Below are 20,912 nucleotides of genomic sequence, written 5' to 3' on the forward strand. Positions count from 1 at the left end.
TTGGTCGTTAAACTTGTGCTTTGTTCTGTAGTATTGGTAATATATATGTAATGGGAATAGTTATGGTCACAGTGTGGCAATATTATTGAGAATATGTTTTTTTTGTACTGTATGCGTTTGTGCTCTAGAAGTATTGGTAATATATATGTAGTGGGAATAGTTATGGTCACAGTGTGGCAATATTATTGAGAATATGTTTTTTTTGTACTGTATGCGTTTGTGCTCTAGAAGTATTGGTAATATATATGTAGTGGGAATAGTTATGGTCACAGTGTGGCAATATTATTGAGAATATGTTTTTTTTTGTACTGTATGTGTTTGTGCTCTAGAAGTATTGGTAATATACAGTCATATGTAAAAGTTTGGGCACCCCTATTAATGTTAACCTTTTTTCTTTATAACAATTTTGGTTTTTGCAACAGCTATTTCAGTTTCATATATCTCATAACTGATGGACTCAGTTATATTTCTGGATTCAAATGAGGTTTATTGTACTAACAGAAAATGTGCAATCTGCATTTTAACAAAATTTGACCGGTGCAAAAGTATGGGCACCTCAACATAAAAGTGACATTAATATTTCGTAGATCCTCCTTTTGCAAAAATAACAGCCTCTAGTCGCTTCCTGTAGCTATTAATGAGTTCCTGGATCCTGGATGAAGGTATTTGTGACCATTCCTGTTTACAAAACAATTCCAGTTCAGTTAAGTTTGATGGTCGCCGAGCATGGACAGCCCGCTTCAAATCATCCCACATATGTTCAATGATATTCAGGTCTGGGGACTGGGATGGCCATTCCAGAACATTGTAATTGTTCCTCTGCATGAATGCCTGAGTAGATTTGGAGCGGTGTTTTGGATCATTGTCTTGCTGAAATATCCATCCCCTGCGTAACTTCAACTTCGTCACTGATTCTTGCACATTATTGTCAAGAATCTGCTGATGCTGAGTTGAATCCATGCGACCCTCAACTTTAACAAGATTCCTGGTGCCGGCATTGGCCACACAGCCCCAAAGCATGATGGAACCTCCACCAAATTTTACTGTGGGTAGCAAGTGTTTTTCTTGGAATGCTGTGTTTTTTAGCCTCCATGCATAACGCCTTTTTGTATGACCAAACAACTCAATCTTTGTTTCATCAGTCCACAGGACCTTCTTCCAAAATGTAACTGGCTTGTCCAAATGTGCTTTTGCATACCTCAGGCGACTGTTTGTGGCGTGCTTGCAGAAACGGCTTCTTTCGCATCACTCTCCCACACAGCTTCTCCTTGTGCAAAGTGCGCTGTATTGTTGACCGATGCACAGTGACACCATCTGCAGCAAGATGATGCTGCAGGTCTTTGGAGGTGGTCTGTGGATTGTCCTTGACTGTTCTCACCATTCTTCTTCTCTGCCTTTCTGATATTTTTCTTGGCCTGCCACTTCTGGGCTTAACAAGAACTGTACCTGTGTTCTTCCATTTCCTTACTATGTTCCTCACAGTGGAAACTGACAGGTTAAATCTCTGAGACAACTTTTTGTATCCTTCCCCTGAAAAGCTATGTTGAATAATCTTTGTTTCCAGATCATTTGAGAGTTGTTTTGAGGAGCCCATGATGCCACTCTTCATAGGAGAATCAAATAGGAGAACTACTTGCAAGTGGCCACCTTAAATACCTTTTCTCATGATTTGATACACCTGGCTATGAAGTTCAAAGCTCAATGAGGTTACAAAACCAATTTAGTGCTTCAGGAAGTCAGTAAAAAGTAGTTAGGAGTGTTCAAATCAAGAAAATGATAAGGGTGCCCATACTTTTGCACTGGTCAAATTTTGTTAAAATGCAGATTGCACATTTTCTGTTAGTACAATAAACCTCATCTGAATCCAGAAATATAAGTGAGTCCATCAGTTATTAGATATATGAAACTGAAATAGCTGTTGCAAAAACCAAAATCATTATAAAGAAAAAAGGTTAACATTAATAGGGGTGCCCAAACTTTTACATATGACTGTATATGTAGTGGGAATAGTTATGGTCACAGTGTGGCAATATTATTGAGAATATGTTTTTTTTTGTACTGTATGCGTTTGTGCTCTAGAACTATTGGTAATATATATGTAGCGGGAATAGTTATGGTCACAGTGTGGCAATATTATTGAGAATATGTTTTTTTTGTACTGTATGCGTTTGTGCTCTAGAAGAATTGGTAATATATATGTAGCGGGAATAGTTATGGTCACAGTGTGGCAATATTATTGAGAATATGTTTTTTTTTGTACTGTATGCGTTTGTGCTCTAGAAGTATTGGTAATATATATGTAGCGGGAATAGTTATGGTCACAGTGTGGCAATATTATTGAGAATATGTTTTTTTTGTACTGTATGCGTTTGTGCTCTAGAAGTATTGGTAATATATATGTAGCGGGAATAGTTATGGTCACAGTGTGGCAATATTATTGAGAATATGTTTTTTTTGTACTGTATGCGTTTGTGCTCTAGAAGTATTGGTAATATATATGTAGCGGGAATAGTTATGGTCACAGTGTGGCAATATCATTGAGAATATGTTTTTTTTGTACTGTATGCGTTTGTGCTCTAGAAGTATTGGTAATATATATGTGGCGGGAATAGTTATGGTCACAGTGTGGCAATATTATTGAGAATATGTTTTTTTTTGTACTGTATGCGTTTGTGCTCTAGAAGTATTGGTAATATTATTTTTTCACTATGTAGTAGATATGATTGTGGTCACAGTATGGCGGCATTATTTTTCCTTAGTATAATGGTAATATTGGTGATAAAAGGCTTTCTATAGTGTTTTGTCCCTTGGGGCTTGTTCCCCTGACGTAAATACATGTAAATAAAATGGAGCACACTTTCTCACGGAGGATTATGGCGCAGGGAGAGTCGTAGCCAGCAGGGTTGATGCATGAGACATATTGGATAAGCATTAAACACAATCTTATCTGTAGCTTAGTGGAAACCTCCTGTGAATGTAACAGGACCACACCGGGATGTGTGCGAGCAAATATAACCTGGTAATAGTATTATAGCAGTGACTTCAGTGTTTGTGTACATTAATGCCTATACATTACATCATTACTACAGAACCGTTCTGTATATCAGGACTACGTTTCTGTGAGGTAAATGTATGAGGAAATAGTATCATATGTTGGACACATGAATGCCTTTTACTATCCAGAGCAGCCAAAGCCCAGCTTATACACAGGTGAGGTAAAATGAAAGCTGCTCTGTGCTTGGTTGCTATGGGCAACGAGGCCTGTTCTGACATATGAGGCCTAATGTTGTGGAAAAAATATTGAGAAATCTTTTTTTCCCCAGTGACAAAATTCAGTGACAGAAATGTCTGCAACAAAATCTGTTTCCACAAAGCATTTTTCGTGTGATTTTTTTTTTTTTTACTCTGTGTATTTTTGATAAAATGCAAGTAACCTATATTAGTTACCGTAATAGGTGCAGAAAATCTGCAACATCAAAAGCTCATTGTGGGAACACAGCTCTAAAGGGAATCAGCAGGATTTTACACCCCAAACTATTTATATGTGCAAAGACAAGTCCAGCAATACTTTTACATGGCCACTCCGTTCCCCCATTCCTGAGAAATCAGTGTTTGTGTTGATAGGCAAATGAGGACGAAGGGCTATTTGTAAATCAGAAGCCTCTGTCACTCCAGCTCTGTTCTCCACCCAGAGCGGCTTCCTCCTGCTTGACGGACAGCCTCTATGATGTGTGACAGCAGGCAAAGGAGCTGTTGGTCAAGCAGGAGGGGGAATAGAGCTGGAGTGACGGAGGATTCAGATCTACAAATAGCTCTTCAGCCTCATTTGCATATCTAGTTGCTGATTTCTCAGTAATAGAGAAACAAACTGGCCATGTAAAGGTACTTCTGAGCTTGTCGTTGACAGAGCTACATATGAATATATATAGTTTGGGGGTGAAGTCATGGTGACAGATTCCCTTTAACTGCAACTTTCTTAAAGGGGAAATCCATTTCTGAATAGAGAGAAGATAGGTGCTACCGGTGTTGATGGCTGCTTGATACTGACAGGTCCTATACATAGACAGCATGTACTGTGCACCCTCCAAATAATCCTATTTCTTGGGGCTCTCGGATATACGATGAGCCTGTACATAGAGTGGAGTCCTGGATCATACATATACACTGAATCTGTACAGTGGCGCGTGCTCATCCACACACTCGGCTTTACCATGAGCCACAACCAACGTGCACGTATTGCGCATGCGCATATGCGATACAACCTTGGCTACTGCCGATGCTTTTGTACTTAGAAAAAAAAAAATACTACGCACATGCGCAATATTATTGTACCGAGTGATCGTCTGTACGCATGCGTCGTGTCCCTAGCACTATGGTCGTTGCCCGGGGTGAGAGGAGCAGGTTGCGCATGCGTACTGGCCCCGGCAGGTCGGCCGCCCGGCCCCGGGGAGAGCAGTGGCGGCGGCTCCATGGGAGGATGAAGGAGATGGTTGGAGGCTGTTGCGTGTGCTCGGATGAGAGGGGCTGGGCCGAGAACCCACTGGTTTATTGTGACGGTCACGGGTGCAATGTGGCGGTGCACCAAGGTGGGGCAACGCGTCCTGGGGGAGGGGCAAGTATTGACAGAAGGGGCGGTAGATAGACACCTTTGGGGCAACTGTCCGGGTGAACGAATCAGGTGTATGGAGATGGGCAGTACTGGGAGCTGACTACTTAGTAAGGGTTAATAATGGGATACGGGCTATTTACATATATAGTAATGAGGTGTCAGTAACTTGTATATACCTAGGTGTCATCAGCCAGTGCTGGCTCTCATTACTGTGCAGATGGTGCTGTGTACAGATTTGTGCTGGCTCTCATTACTGTGCAGATGGTGCTGTGTACAGATTTGTGCTGGCTCTCATTACTGTGCAGATGGTGCTGTGTACAGATTTGTGCTGGCTCTCATTACTGTGCAGATGGTGCTGTGTACAGATTTGTGCTGGCTCTCATTACTGTGCAGATGGTGCTGTGTACAGATTTGTGCTGGCTCTCATTACTGTGCAGATGGTGCTGTGTACAGATTTGTGCTGCTCTCATTACTGTGCAGATGGTGCTGTGTACAGATTTGTGCTGGCTCTCATTACTGTGCAGATGGTGCTGTGTACAGATTTGTGCTGGCTCTCATTACTGTGCAGATGGTGCTGCGTACAGATTTGTGCTGGCTCTCATTACTGTGCAGATGGTGCTGCGTACAGATTTGTGCTGGCTCTCATTACTGTGCAGATGGTGCTGCGTACAGATTTGTGCTGGCTCTCATTACTGTGCAGATGGTGCTGCGTACAGATTTGTGCTGGCTCTCATTACTGTGCAGATGGGGCTGTGTACAGATTTGTGCTGGCTCTCATTACTGTGCAGAAGGTGCTGCGTACAGGTTTGTGCTGGCTCTCATTACTGTGCAGAAGGTGCTGTGTACAGATTTGTGCTGGCTCTCATTACTGTGCAGAAGGTGCTGTGTACAGATTTGTGCTGGCTCTCATTACTGTGCAGAAGGTGCTGTGTACAGATTTGTGCTGGCTCTCATTACTGTGCAGAAGGTGCTGTGTACAGATTTGTGCTGGCTCTCATTACTGTGCACATGGTGCTGCGTACAGATTTGTGCTGGCTCTCATTACTGTGCAGATGGTGCTGTGTACAGATTTGTGCTGGCTCTCATTACTGTGCAGAAGGTGCTGTGTACAGATTTGTGCTGGCTCTCATTACTGGGCAGATGGTGCTGTGTACAGATTTGTGCTGGCTCTCATTACTGTGCACATGGTGCTGTGTACAGATTTGTGCTGGCTCTCATTACTGTGCAGAAGGTGCTGTGTACAGATTTGTGCTGGCTCTCATTACTGGGCAGATGGTGCTGCGTACAGATTTGTGCTGGCTCTCATTACTGTGCACATGGTGCTGTGTACAGATTAGTGCTGGCTCTCATTACTGGGCAGATGGTGCTGCGTACAGATTTGTGCTGGCTCTCATTACTGTGCAGATGGTGCTGCGTACAGATTTGTGCTGGCTCTCATTACTGTGCAGATGGTGCTGTGTACAGATTTGTGCTGGCTCTCATCACTGTGCGGATTGTGCTGTGTACAGATTTGTGCTGGCTCTCATTACTGTGCAGATGGTGCTGTGTACAGATTTGTGCTGGCTCTCATTACTGTGCAGATGGTGCTGTGTACAGATTTGTGCTGGCTCTCATCACTGTGCGGATTGTGCTGTGTACAGATTTGTGCTGGCTCTCATTACTGTGCAGATGGTGCTGTGTACAGATTTGTGCTGGCTCTCATTACTGTGCGGATGGTGCTGTGTACAGATTTGTGCTGGCTCTCATTACTGTGCAGATGGTGCTGTGTACAGATTTGTGCTGGCTCTCATTACTGTGCAGATGGTGCTGTGTACAGATTTGTGCTGGCTCTCGTTACTGTGCAGATGGTGCTGGCTCTCATCACTGTGCAGATGGTGCTGGCTCTCATCACTGTGCGGATTGTGCTGTGTACAGATTTGTGCTGGCTCTCGTTACTGTGCAGATGGTGCTGGCTCTCATTACTGTGCAGATGGTGCTGTGTACAGATTTGTGCTGGCTGTCATCACTGTGCGGATGGTGCTGTGTACAGATTTGTGCTGGCTCTCATTACTGTACAGATTTGTGATCGCTTACATGATGTGTTCATGTGTGAGAAGGATGAGCTTTGTGCTCAGATGTTCCTCCTGGGCCAGTACCTGACTGTAGGACCGCTCAGACACTCACCATAATGAGTGTCTAGATCTCGGGGATGAAATCTGCAGACTGATCTTACTTTCCATAGTGCCAGCCTGTAGGTGATATCCGGAGGAAGATGTGTCCGGCGTCATTGCTTATTACTTAGGCCTCTTTCACACTTCAGTTTTTTGCATCAGTTATAATCCGCCAAAAAGGCGGACAAGCGGATCCGTTCTCAACTGATGTGAACGGATGGCACAGGATCCAGAGAGAGAGAGAGAGAGAGAGAGAGAGAGAGAGAAAGAAAGAATGAATTTTGTGTTTTGTCCGGCACCCAGAAAGAAATTCTGGTTAAATCAGTGTTTGCAGGATCCGCCAGAGAAAAAAACGTTACAAGCTCCGTTTTAAAATTTTTGAGGATGGTGACGGACAGCAACTTTTGGCAGATCCTCACAAAAAACGGATGCAACGGACAGCAATCCGTCACAATCCGCCATTAATGCAAGTCAATGGGAAAAAAACGGATCCTCAAAACAAATTTGAGGATCCTTTTTTTCAAAACCGGGCGGATTGTGACTGATTGTAAAAAACGGAAGTGTGAAAGAGGCCTTAGACGACTCATGAACGTGTCTATGGAGAGCTCACTGAGCGCTGTGTGGTTGCCCTATGCGGTTACTTGTCCCTGACAGCGGATGTGGCTTTCATATGACTGACTTATCGCTGTCGTTCACGTTACGGGAAGCCAGCGCTGTATGATGTACACAGCACTCTGACTTGTAGATCAAGGCATGGTTTGTGTTTTGAAAGCTGCACCTCTATGGGGGGTGATTTATGTGTAGAAGAAATCCGTTTAAAGGTTAAAATTGTAATGCACCTTTGCAATTTGCTTGTTATTAAAATCCTCTTTGTTCTCAAGAGCAGAGGTATTTTGAACTTTTATGTATTGCTCGTTGCCTAGGATACTGGCCACCGCTGCAGTCCACTAGAGGTGGTCAAACATGTGCAGTGCTTACAATCTTTTTCCAATAGAGCGTCTATACACGACCTTGAAGTTGTTCAGATCTCAAAAGAACACTGTTAGCTTCCAATCCAGCCAGGTTCAGGATCACTGCGCTGCTCCAATGCTGCCTTATATAGCAGTTCCGGGGGGGCCGCACTGTTCAGATCGGCGATGTCAGTCCAGCAGAAGCTCGCCAACCTCGCAGCAAGCTGGGAGCGGTGCACTCCTGTCAAAGATGTGACAGCCCTTTTATTGGGTTGTCGAGGTTTAGAAAAATGTCTCTTTTGCCAGAAATGTCGCCACACTTCTCCATAGGTTATGTTTGATATTGAAGCTCCGCTTTTTTGAATTTGAAGGGGTTTTCCCACGAACAAAGTTAATTTTAAAGTTGATTTTAATCACTAGATCTTGAAATAATAATGTTTCACAGTTGGATGTTTAATTTTTTTTCTTCCTGTGCTGAGATTATCTTGTAAATGTGCCCCTTGTGACGACTCCTGGAGTGGACCCTCTGGGTCGTGACACCAACCCTCCCAGGGCGAGCTGACCTAGTGAAGACCACCCCCTATACAGGGAGTGTCAGGGGCAAGCCCCAGGGGGTGAGGCACCACGACTGCTGGCACCAGGCAGCCGGCTCACAGGAGACACGAGTGGGTGAGTGTGTCTGCAGGAACGTGTAAAGCGTGGACACGGGAACACGTGGTGTACAGAGACTTAGTTCGTCCGGGTGTGAGTGAAGCAGGATGCGTGCAAGGAGCACGTCAGAGCACTGAGTCAGGCAGCAGGTGTGCCAAGAGGTGTAACAGAGTACAGGAGCAGGGTGTGTGCCAGAGGGCACAACTGAGCATAAGACAGAGCGCAGGATTGGTACGTGTGCCAAGAGGCTCAACAGAGTAAGAGACTGAGTACAGGATCAGGATCAGAGCATGTGCCAGGAGGCACAACAGAGTATGAGACAAAGAACAGGGTCCGAGTGTGTGCCAGGAGGCACAACTGAGTATAAGACAGAGCACGGAATCAGAGTGTGTGCCAGGAGGCACAACTGAGTATGAGACAGAGCACGGAATCAGAGTGTGTGCCAGGAGGCACAACTGAGGATGAGACAGAGTACAGGGTAAGAGCGTGTGCCAGGAGGCACAACAGAGTATGAGACAGAGTACAGGGTCAGAGCATGTGCCAGGAGGCACAACCGAGTACGAGACAGAACACAGGGTCAGAGCGTGTGCCAGGAGGCACAACCGAGTACAAATCAGAGTGCAGATTCAGAGCGTGTGCCAAGAGGCACAACAGAGTGCAAGGCAGGGGACCTGAATACAGCGCACAGCCAGGCAGGGACACGGCAGACCAAGCCAGGAAGCACAACAATAATCAGGCACCTCCCCTAGGGGGAGGTCGTCTGATATAGCACATGACTACTACTGGTTCCGGGTCAGGACCTAGCCAGAAAGCACATGACCACTACAGGTTCTGGGTCAGGTCCTCCATTACCATAGAGAGGACCGAGCCCTATACAGCACTGACAGGAGCGCGCAAGCGCAAACGTGACATGTAGGAGGAGACCCGGGGACGAGAGCTGCCTGTGCGCACCCGACGGGACCCCCGGAGTGACCGCGGCTCTGGAAGAGATGACGTCGGGACCGAGGTCCCGCCCCCAGGTGAGCACGGCGTGACACCCCTGCTGTGTACTGTGTAATGGCTGTGTCTGACCGTACAGGAACATGGTCTGATCATACCACAGCTCCTGGGGAGGGGAGGAAGCAATATAGTGTACAGGTAGCACAGCTGATTCTTTTTGTGAGGTAAAGCATTTCCCTGTATGTTTTTAAGAAGTGTTACTTCAAACAAAGAAAGATTTGCTGTAATATCTGCACACTCTTTTTCTTCCACCCTTGTCCAGGAGCAGTGGTATGTGCTGACTATGAACTGGAGCAACTCTACATGGTCAGACACAGCGATTACACAGTACACAGCAGGGGCACATTTATAAAATTATTTTGGCACAGGAACATTTTTGTAAACACATCCAATTGTGGAACTTATTATTATTCCAAGATCTATTGATTACAACTAACTTTGTTCAACCCCTTTAACCACGCTGTACTGCAATACCATAATAAGCCCGTGGACAGCAATTGCCCCCTGACATCACCAAGGAGAGATTGACGCTGCCGGACTGATCTAATGTTGCTTTGCCCCTTCTAGTGATTGGCAGTGGGTGCACATATTGACTTTATATTGATTTTTGTCTTCTCTTTTTGATCTTGTAATGTTTCTCCCTCTCCTTCCAGCATGCTATGGGATTGTACAGGTGCCAACAGGTCCGTGGTTCTGTCGGAAGTGTGAGTCACAGGAGAGAGCCGCCAGGGTGGTAAGTAGTGATATGTATGTGTGCCCACTATAGTGTCTTTCTATCCTGTCAGCAGATGCATCCTGTCCCTGGAAATCCACTGACACGGCACAGGCTGCTGTTCTTGGGAGCTGGGTTGACAGAGCAGTCATGGGATTACCGTATTTTTCGGACTATAAGATGCACCTAGGTTTTAAAGGAGGAAATTAGAGGAAAAAAATGTAAGCAAAAGTGGTCAATTCTGTACTTAATATCCCTTATCCTGGTATACAGTGACTTGCGAAAGTATTCGGCCCCCTGGAACTTTTCAACCTTTTCCCACATATCATGCTTCAAACATTAAGATACCAAATGTAAATTTTCTCCTTCGTCTCATTGGGGGACACAGAGACTGTGGGTGTGTGCTTCTGCCGTCTGGAGGCTGACACTAAGTATACAAAAAAAGAGTTAGCTCCTCCTCCGCCGCATACACCCTCGCCCCCAGACCGGGCGTAACTCAGTTTTTTGCTTAGTGTCTGATGGAGGCACACGTAGTCTGGAGCTCCAGACTAGTTTTTTTTTTTTTTTTTTTCCTTCCCTTTCTATGAAGATAAGATAGGGGCGACGGATCCTATAGAGAGGGTCCGATCTCCCCAAATCATCAACGGGCGACCACGTGTGAGTAGCTCTCCACGTGTTTCCTCTCCCGCACCGAGGGACACATCTGGGACTTTTCCCCAGACAACCATTTTTCTTTGTTATTTTTTTTTTTTTTAAAGAGGCGGCAACGCATCCTGATAAGAGGATTCGGTTTCCCCATGAACCCCAACGGGCGAGCACGTGTGAGTGATCCTCCACGTTGTTCCTCTCCTGCAACGTGGGAATTCATTAATGCCCCTACCACCCCTAGGTAGTGAGACCAGGGGTGGAGTTGGAGGCGCAGGTGAGTCAAGGTTTTTACCGATGCAGTAGCCTCCCCCTCCCTGCCCAGGGATGGGGTTGAGAGCACCACAAGAGAGCCCTCACGGCGGCCCGGCTCACCTTTGTTGATGGGCGTGGAATGCGGCCCCGCACGTGGAGTGCCGTCGGCGGCCGCGGTCCCCGCTGTATGGGGAGGTCCGGAGTTCCGCGCGCCCGCCGGCTTCCAGGGGCAGCCGGAAGGCCCCCCCCCTCTCTCGAACGCCGCACGTGGAGTGCGGCCAGAAGCCCCGTCGGCGGCCGCGGTCCCCGCTGTATGGGGAGGTCCGGAGTTCCGCGCGCCCGCCGACTTCCGGGGGCAGCCGGAAGCCCCGCCCACTAACTTCCGGGGGCGGAGAGCGGCGGGCGCGCACAGTTACCGGGGAGCTCCCGCCCTCCTTCCTCTCCTCGCATTTCCTCGCCGAAGTGCGGCCGGAAGCCGCCGCCTATCTCCCGGAGTGCGCCGCAAGTGCCCCGGTGAGTAACGCCGCACGCCCCGTGGAGGAGACGCAAGGTGGGACATTACCGGTGGGTGAGTGCAACCCCGTTTCGAGTGCCGCACTAGTAGTCAAGGAAGGGGTTATCCTCCTCCTCCTACCCTACCTTGCAATATGTCTGGCAAAGGGAAAGCTCACTCTTTCCTATACGCTGTTTGCGTTACCTGTGGGGTCAGGCTGCCTAAGGCGCAGCCGGGTAAATTTTGTGAAGCCTGCGAGTCGGAGCGAGCCCAGGAGCCTCCCACTGTTTCAGAGCCCAGAGGTCAGGACCCCCCAGAATGGGCGGTGTCCTTATCACACTCTATGATGTCCCTTACAAGGGCAATTGAGTCTCTTCGAGGCCCGGGCAGGGACAAGGATGGTGGTCTGCCAGCGGAAGACAGCTCGTCCACGTCTCAGGACCCTCCGACCGTTAGAGGCCGCTCCAGCACCAGACAAGCTCACGGCAAGAGAGCTCGTTCCCCGTCGGCCGGGCCCTCTGGGGCTTCGGCGGCGGGTATTAGGGCATCTCGTTCCCCGTCGCCGAGCTCAGGAAGCGAGCAGGATGAGGGCGAGGAGGAGGAGGAGGCCTGGAATCCAGAAAGCCTGGGATACCAAGACTCGGTGGACAGCCTCATTGAGGCAGTCAACCAGACATTAGAGATCGAGGACGATGTGTCCACGGCCTCAGGTCACAAGGTCTCCTTCAAAAAGACCAGGCGACCGCATAGAAGGTTTGCCACGCATCCGGAGTTCGAGGAGCTAGTCCAGAAACATAGGGAACACCCGGATAATCGTTTTGCAATGCAAAAAGCGCTGCAAGCAAAGTATCCGTTTCCTCCTGAACTCCATAAAGGATGGGTGGAGTCGCCAGTAGTGGACCCACCGGTATCACGTTTAGCATCAAGATCGCTATTGTCGATACCCAGCGGTTCTTCTATCAAGGACCCAACTGATCGCCTTATAGAGGGGCTTGCCCGCTCGGTGTATGAGGCAGCGGGGTCGGCCCTGGCCCCCTCCTTTGCTGCTACTTGGGTGGCTAAGGCCATGGTTTCATGGGCGGATGCTCTGCATAATGCCCTCCAAAACAGAGATCTGCCTGCGGAGGTCTTGGAGTTGATAAATCAGATATCAGTGGCAAGTGATTTTCTCGTCAGCGCCTCTCTGGACGCGGCCGAGTGTTCTGCTGTGGCAGCAGCAAATGCGATCGCCGTTAGGCGAGCATTATGGCTGAGATTGTGGAAAGCGGATTCTATCTCCAAAAAATCCTTGACCTCATTGCCTTTTCAGGGCAATCGGTTGTTCGGTGAGAAGCTTGATAAGCTTATCTCAGAAGCCACAGGGGGGAGGAGTAGTTTCCTCCCGCAGCAGAGGACTTGGCCAGCATTTAGGCAGACACAGAGGCGTTTCCAGCCCTTTCGTAACCCCTGGAGGGGGACTTCGGCCAGAACATCCACCTCCGCAAATGATGGTCAGTTTAGGGAAAGGCAAACCTCTTACAGAGCCAATCCGCTGGGTAGAGGCCGAGGCCGTTTGCCCAGAACGAGGGGGGCCAGATCCCAAAAGCCTCCAGCAAAATGACTCGAGGCGCTTCGTACCTACGGACGACAGAGTAGGCGGACGCCTACTAAGGTTCAGCCACGTTTGGGTCGCAGTGGCACGCGACGCTTGGGTGGCAGAATTGATATCGTCCGGGTACAAGATAGAGTTTATCGGACTCCCGCCACGACGATTCTTCCTTTCCCGGCTTTCCGGAACAGAATCGCAGGCAGAGGGTTTGTTACAGGCCATAATGACGCTACAGCGCAACGGGGTCATCGTCCCAGTGCCGAAAAGCGAAGAGATACAAGGTTTTTACTCCAACCTGTTTTCGGTCCCCAAAAAAGACGGGACAGTAAGGCCAGTACTAGATCTAAAAATCCTGAACAAATTCATCAGAGTCAGGCGGTTCCGGATGGAATCCCTCCGTTCGGTCATTGCAGCCATGGATCCAGGGGAGTTCCTGGCCTCGATCGATGTGCAGGATGCATATCTGCACATTCCGATTTTTCCTCCACACCAGAGGTTCCTGCGTTTTGCGATCGGAGGGCGACATTTTCAATTTGTTGCTCTGCCCTTCGGTCTGGCCACTGCTCCCAGAGTCTTTACGAAGATAATGGCGGTGGTTATGGCCATCCTGCATGCTCGGGGCATAACGGTACTACCTTACCTGGACGACCTTTTGGTAAAGGAGCCGTCGTTTCAGGCGTGCCAGGAGAATGTCAGTATCACGCTGGATACCCTGGCCCGTCTAAGCTGGTTGATCAATCGGAACAAGTCGTCCTTGGTTCCAGCCCAGAGAATCGTATTCCTAGGCATGGTTTTCAACACCTCCCGGGGGCTGGTGATCCTCCCTCAGGACAAGGCGCGAAGGATCAAACAGGGGGTACGGAACCTTCTACAGCCGGGCTCCAGATCCATCTGGTACGGCATGAGTGTGTTGGGCAGAATGGTGGCGGCGATGGAGGCAATCCCGTTTGCCCAGTTCCATCTCCGTCCGCTTCAGCATGCGCTCTTGTCAGCATGGGACCGAAGGCTGCTATCCCTCAGTCATCGGTGCAATTTGTCTCCGCTGGTCCGACGATCACTCCGATGGTGGACTCGCGACTCGTCTCTGGTCCAGGGGAAACCCTTTCCCCCGGAACAGTGGTTGGTGGTGACGACCGATGCAAGCCTGCAGGGTTGGGGAGCAGTTTTCCAGGGTCACACAGCCCAGGGGCGGTGGTCCATTCGGGAGGTAATTCTCCCGATCAACATTCTGGAGATACGGGCAATACGATTGGACCTGCAACAGTTTCAGTGTTGGCTGAGACACCGGCCGGTGCGCATTCAGTCGGACAATGCTACAGCAGTAGCGTATGTAAACCATCAAGGGGGCACGCGCAGCCAAGCAGCCATGCGTGAGGTTGGGCTGGTACTGCGTTGGGCCGAGAAGAACCACGTGATAATTTCGGCGGTGCACATTCCGGGAGTCGAAAACTGGGCGGCAGATTTTCTCAGCCGACAGGGGGTCGCGGCAGGGGAATGGTCCCTGCACCCCGAGGTTTTTCAACAGATCTGCCAACGGTGGGGGACACCAGACGTGGACCTTATGGCATCCAGAGAGAACGCCAAAGTACAAAGGTTCGTCGCTCGATCCCTCGACCCGCAGGCAATCGCAGCAGACGCTCTGGTGCTTCCGTGGAGCCAGTTTCGTCTCCCGTACTTGTTCCCCCCGCTACCTCTGCTTCCAAGAGTCATCAGAAAGTTAAGGAGAGAGAAGGTTCCAGCAATTCTGCTGGCCCCAGACTGGCCTCGGCGGGCCTGGTATGCAGATCTGGTTCAGCTAGTGGTGGACGTACCCTGGCGTCTCCCAGATCGGCCGGACTTGCTGTCCCAGGGTCCGATCTACCATCCGAACTTAGGGGCCCTGTGTTTGACGGTGTGGCCATTGAATCTTGGCTGTTAACACAGGCAGGATTCAGGCGCGATGTGGTGGCCACGATGGTGAGTGCCCGAAAGCCTTCCTCGGCGAGAGTATATCATCGGACTTGGGAAGTTTTTTTCCGTTGGTGTAGGGATCGCGGAGTGGCTCCTCTGGTTTTTTCGATCCCCAACGTACTGGCTTTTCTGCAGGCAGGGCTGGACGCAGGATTGGCTCCAAGTTCGCTCAGAACGCAAATCTCGGCCCTGTCGGTGCTTTTCCAACGAAAGGTCGCTTCGGTCTGGCAGGTTAGGACGTTTATGCAGGGGGTCGCACATTTAGTACCCCCCTATAAGGCGCCGACGGAATCATGGGACCTGAACTTGGTGCTCAGGGCCCTTCAGGAGCCTCCTTTCGAACCGTTACAAGAAGTCTCCTTACCTTACCTGTCCAGGAAGGTCGTTTTTCTGGTAGCTATTACGTCTATTAGGCGGGTTTCGGAATTGGCGGCTTTATCTTGTAAACCGCCGTTCCTGACTTTTTATAAGGATAAGGTAGTTTTAAGGCCAGCTCCTCCCTTCTTGCCGAAGGTTGTCTCTGCATTCCATATCAACGAAGACATTGTCTTACCCTCGTTTTGCCCGGCACCGGTGCACAGGGTAGAAAAGGCATTGCACACCTTGGATCTGGTAAGAGCTCTTAGGAGGTATGTGACAAGGACAGCACCTTTCCGCCGGACAGACTCTCTATTCTTGATCCCAGAAGGGCGGCGGAAGGGGCTCGCTGCGTCCAAAGTGACTTTGGCCAGATGGGTTCGCCTGACGATCCAAGAATCTTATGAAATCAGTGGCACGCCGGTTCCGGCAGGGATCAAGGCACACTCGGCTCGAGCAGTGGGTGCCTCATGGGCACTGCGACACCAAGCTTCAGCGGAACAGGTGTGCAAAGCAGCTACCTGGTCCAGCTTGCATACGTTTGTCAAACATTATAACGTACATACCCAGGCATCCTCGGATGCAAGCCTGGGAAGAAAGATTCTCCAGGCAGCAGTTGCGCACCTCTAATCAGGGGCGCAAAATAGCATGGATTGGGTGAGCTAAGATCCCGCCCAGGGACTGCTTTAGAACGTCCCACAGTCTCTGTGTCCCCCAATGAGACGAAGGAGAAACATGGATTTTTGTGAGTACTCACCGTAAAATCCTTTTCTCCGAGACGCTCATTGGGGGACACAGCACCCACCCTATTAGCCAGTTGGCATTTACTTATTTTGAGTTATACAAATCTTTATGTAAGGATCAGGGTGGTCCCTTTTCCAGACGTATAATTTCTTGCCTGAATTTAAGGCGCGTTCTCCTACTGCTTATGCACTAAACTGAGTTACGCCCGGTCTGGGGGCGAGGGTGTATGCGGCGGAGGAGGAGCTAACTCTTTTTTTGTATACTTAGTGTCAACCTCCAGACGGCAGAAGCACACACCCACAGTCTCTGTGTCCCCCAATGAGCGTCTCGGAGAAAAGGATTTTACGGTGAGTACTCACAAAAATCCATGTTTTGGTGACGAATCAACAACAAGTGGAACACAATTGTGAAGTTAAACGAAATTTATTGGTTATTTTAACTTTTTGTGGAAATTCAAAAACTGAAAAGTGGGGCGTGCAATATTATTCGGCCCCTTTAACTTAATACTTTGTTGCGCCACCTTTTGCTGCGATTACAGCTGCAAGTTGCTTGGGGTATGTCTCTATCAGTTTTGTACATCGAGAGACTGAAATTCTTGCCCATTCTTCCTTGGCAAGCAGCTCGAGCTCAGTGAGGTTTGATGGAGATCGTTTGTGAACAGCAGTTTTCAGCTCTTTCCACAGATTCTCGAATGGTTTCAGGTCTGGACTTTGACTTGGCCATTCTAACACCTGGATACTTTTATTTGTGAACCATTCCATTGTAGATTTTGCTTTATGTTTGGGATCATTGTCTTGTTGGAAAACAAATCTCTGTCCCAGTCTCAGGTCTTTTGCAGACTCCAACAGGTTTTCTTCAAGAATGGTCCTGTATTTGGCTCCATCCATCTTCCTATCAATTTTAACCATCTTCCCTGTCCCTGCTGAAGAAAAGCAGGTCCAAACCATGATGCTGCCACCACCATGTTTGACAGTGGGGATGGTGTGTTCAGGGTGATGAGCTGTGTTGCCTTTACGCCAAACGTATCGTTTGGCATTGTTGCCAAAAAGTTCAATTTTGGTTTCATCTGACCAGAGAACCTTCTTCCACATGTTTGGTGTGTCTCCCAGGTGGCTTGTTGCAAACTTTAAACAACACTTTTTATGGATATCTTTGAGAAATGACTTTCTTCTTACCACTCTTCCATAAAGGCCAGTTTTGTGCAGTGTACAACTGATTGTTGTCCTATGGACAGACTGTCCCACCTCAGCTGTAGATCTCTGCAGTTCATCCAGAGTGATCATGTGCCTCTTGGCTGCATCTCTGATCAGTCTTCTCCTTGTTTGAGATGAAAGCTTAGAGGGATGGCCGGGTCTTGGTAGATTTGCAGTGGTATGATACTCCTTCCATTTCAATATGATCGCTTGCACAGTGCTCCTTGGGATGTTTAAAGTTTTTGAAATCATTTTCTATCCAAATCCGGCTTTAAACTTCTCCAAAACAGTATCACGGACCTGCCTGTTGTGTTCCTTGGTCTTCATGATGCTATCTGTGCATCAGACAGAACCGTGAGACTACCACAGAGCAGGTGCATTTATATGGAGACTTGATTACACACAGGTGGATTATATTTACCTGTATTGATGGATGCTACCTGAGGTTAGCATCCACAATAATCAGAACCTCCCACTCCCGTCTCCAAGACTATACACGTGCTGCGCCAATTCTTTGGAATGCACTTTCGAGGTCAATAAGATTAGTCCCCAATCCCCACAATTTTAATCGTGCCCTGAAAATTCATTTATTCTGACTGGCCTACCGCCTCAACACATTAACCTAATCTATCCCTGTGTAGCACAGCCAAAAGTTTTTACCATAACCAGGTTCCCCACATCATGTTCCCACATGCTTTATGTATCCTTTAGCCCTCTGTGTCTGTACTGTTACACACTTAACATTACGGCTGGTCCATACAATCTGGGCAACTGTTACCACCCACCTTTCGTGTCTTCCCTTTTCCTCATAGACTGTAAGCTTGCGAGCAGGGCCCTCATTCCTCTTGGTATCTGTTATGATCTATGTGATTATTGTTATGCTGTAATGTCTTTTGTCTGTACATGTCCCCTCTGAAATGTAAAGTGCTGCGGAGTATGTCAGCGCTATAGAAATAAAATGTAGTATTATTATTATTATTATTATTATTATCATCATTAGTCATTTAGGACAACATTGGATCGTTCAGAGATCCACAATGAATTTCTGGAGTGAGTGTACTGCACTGAAAGTAAAGGGGCCGAATAATATTGCATACCCCACTTTTCAGTTTTTGCATTTCTACAAAAATTTAAAATAACCAATAAATTTCGTTCAACTTCACAACTGTGTCCCACTTGTTGTTGATTCTTCACCAAAAATTTACATTTGGAATCTTTATGTTTGAAGCATGATATGTGGGAAAAGGTTGAAAAGTTCCAGGGGGCCGAATACTTTCGCAAGGCACTGTATATGGTCCTCTCATCCTGATACATATGACCCCCTCATCCCTATCTGGTAGGAATGGTCCCGCTCATCCCTATCCTGGTAGGAATGGTCCCCCTTATTCCTATACTGGCAGGAATGGTCCCCCTCATCCCTCTTCTGGTATGCAGGGCCCCATCCTTATCCTGGCATGATTGGCCCCATCCCGGTCCTGGTATGCATGGACCCATAATTATCCTGGTATAATTGACCCCCACCCCATCCTGGTATGCATGGCCCCATCAGAAAACATTAAAAAAAACTACAATTGCCTTCCTGGCACTCCCTAGCAGCGTTCTGTTCTGATTCCAGTGGCTGCTTTATGCTTGTAAGCAGCACATGGCAGGGACGTCATGCACTTCCTGCAAACTGAAGGGCAGCTGCCGGAATACTCAATGCTCTGCATGCCGGGACTGTGTGCGCGCCAAGCAGTGAGTATTCATTGCTCTCTAGTGAGCACAGTGTCAGCCTGAAACTTCCTGCAGCTGCTGGTGGTCATGTGTGCTGATACTCAATACAAATGAATATTCATGAAAAGGGGTGAATATTCATTTCTCTTAAGTATGCCGACAGCAGCAGGAAGGCTCCGGCTGGCATTGTGCTCGCTAGAGATCAATGAATACTCACTGTTTTGCGTGCACACAGTCCCGGCGTGCAGAGCATTGAGTATTCCGGCAGCTGCCCTTTGGCTTGCAAGCAGCGCATGGCGTACCTGCCATGCGCTGCTTACAAGCATTAAGCAGCCACTGGCATTGGAGCAGGACGCTGCGAGGGAGTGCCGGGAAGGTAAGTGTAATGGTTTTTTTCTTAATGTTTTCCTATGGGGCCATGCATACCAGGATGTGGATGGGGGGGGCAATCATACCAGAATAAGGAAAGGATGGGACCATGCATACCAGGACCGGGATGGGGGCCAATCATACCAGGATGCCATTAAAGAGAAATGACTATTCATTGCCCTCCACCCCCGTGAAATGCAGTGAATATTCATTTCGCTTTAGCAGCGGGCACAGGAGTTGGCTGCAGCAGCCAGCTCCTGCCTCTGTGACCTGCTGCTCCGCTGAAACCGCTCCCCCATCTCCCAACCACAGCCGATACATCTGAACTATAAGACGCACCCCCCATTTGGCTCCACATTTTTGGAGGAGAAAAGTGCGTCTTATAGTCTGAAAAATACGGTATATTTCTTCACTGTTTGTGATGAGAAAGATCTGGTTTGTAAAGTGAGTAAGTAGGGTAAATCTGTTCCTTTAGTTCCCTACTATATTATTGTAGGCTTTTTAGAGCACTTTGCACACATCTTGGGTTCCTGACTTTTACATTACATTCATTGTATTTGGAGCATAGCCTTAACCTCTTATTGCTCCATGAATGATGTAGTATTATATCATGGAGGCTCAGGAGCTGAGCCCGCAACACACAGGACGGATTCCAGCTAATGACAATTACTGCTATTGACCTCTTAAATACTGTTGTTAGTCTCTGATAGCATTTTTTAATTGCTGCAGTATGGCCCAAGTGTCTGTTTGCGCCCACCAGCCCTCGCGCGACGTGATCGCAGGGAGCCCATTGAGTTGCTATGACAGCCAGAAGCCTGCTGAAGGCCCCTTGCCTGTAATGTTAATTTTCCTGTGACTTTGTACAGCAATACTAAGGAACGTTTATACTATATTTAGCAATACAAATCGCAGGTTCAAGTCCCCTAAGTGGACTAAAAAATAAATTGAAAAATAAAAGTGTATAAAAACAAAAACATAAAAATTCAAATCACCCCCAGATTTGCCCGGTTAAAAATAAATACATTTAAAAAATGTTAAAAAAAAAAACCAAAAAAAAAAACACCCTCATATTTGGTACCGGTGCATCTATAAAAGTCTGATCTAAAACATAAATTTTACCTATTCAGTAAACGCTGTAAGGAAGAAATTATCAAAGTACTAGAACTGCAGTTTGTGGTCACTGCAGCACCAGATAATATGCAATAAGAGGCAATAAAAACATAGTATGTCCAACAAAACGGTTTAAATAAAAACTTCAGCTCTATTCAGACACTATTATAGTAAAAGTAATAATAATAGTATAGCTGTTTGGTATCTCTGTAATTGTATTGAGCTGGAGAATCACATTTTCATGTCACTTTACAACAATATATATACAATATATATATCGGCCGAAAAATGAAAAAAATTATGGCTATTTGAAAACTAGGGAAGAAACAATGAAAGCGCAACCAGGGGAAGAGTCTTGAAGAGATCATTTGCATATTCCCAGTGCCTTCTGGGATAAGTGAAGAGTCTCCGCGAGCTCAACGAT

General features: G+C 47.7%; 1 protein-coding gene across 2 annotated transcripts in view; it reads left to right on the plus strand.

The window, feature by feature from the left end:
- The first annotated feature begins 4,381 nt into the window (after window positions 1-4,381).
- MLLT6 (MLLT6, PHD finger containing) overlaps window positions 4,382-20,912 on the plus strand; it is a 96,547-nt gene continuing 80,016 nt past the window's right edge. Inside the window, exons 1-2 of one of the 2 annotated variants that reach the window (XM_073572508.1) lie at window positions 4,382-4,586; window positions 10,013-10,092. In XM_073572508.1, coding sequence (XP_073428609.1) covers window positions 4,409-4,586; window positions 10,013-10,092 — 258 coding nt within the window. In that variant the 5' untranslated portion in view covers window positions 4,382-4,408. The remainder of the gene's footprint in view (window positions 4,587-10,012; window positions 10,093-20,912) is intronic. The other variant, XM_073572509.1, reaches the window with a different exon arrangement.

Source organism: Dendrobates tinctorius, unplaced genomic scaffold (assembly GCF_039654945.1).
Source record: "Dendrobates tinctorius isolate UK_male_01 unplaced genomic scaffold, ASM3965494v1 ptg000032l, whole genome shotgun sequence".
In the NCBI taxonomy this organism is placed as follows: domain Eukaryota; kingdom Metazoa; phylum Chordata; class Amphibia; order Anura; family Dendrobatidae; genus Dendrobates; species Dendrobates tinctorius.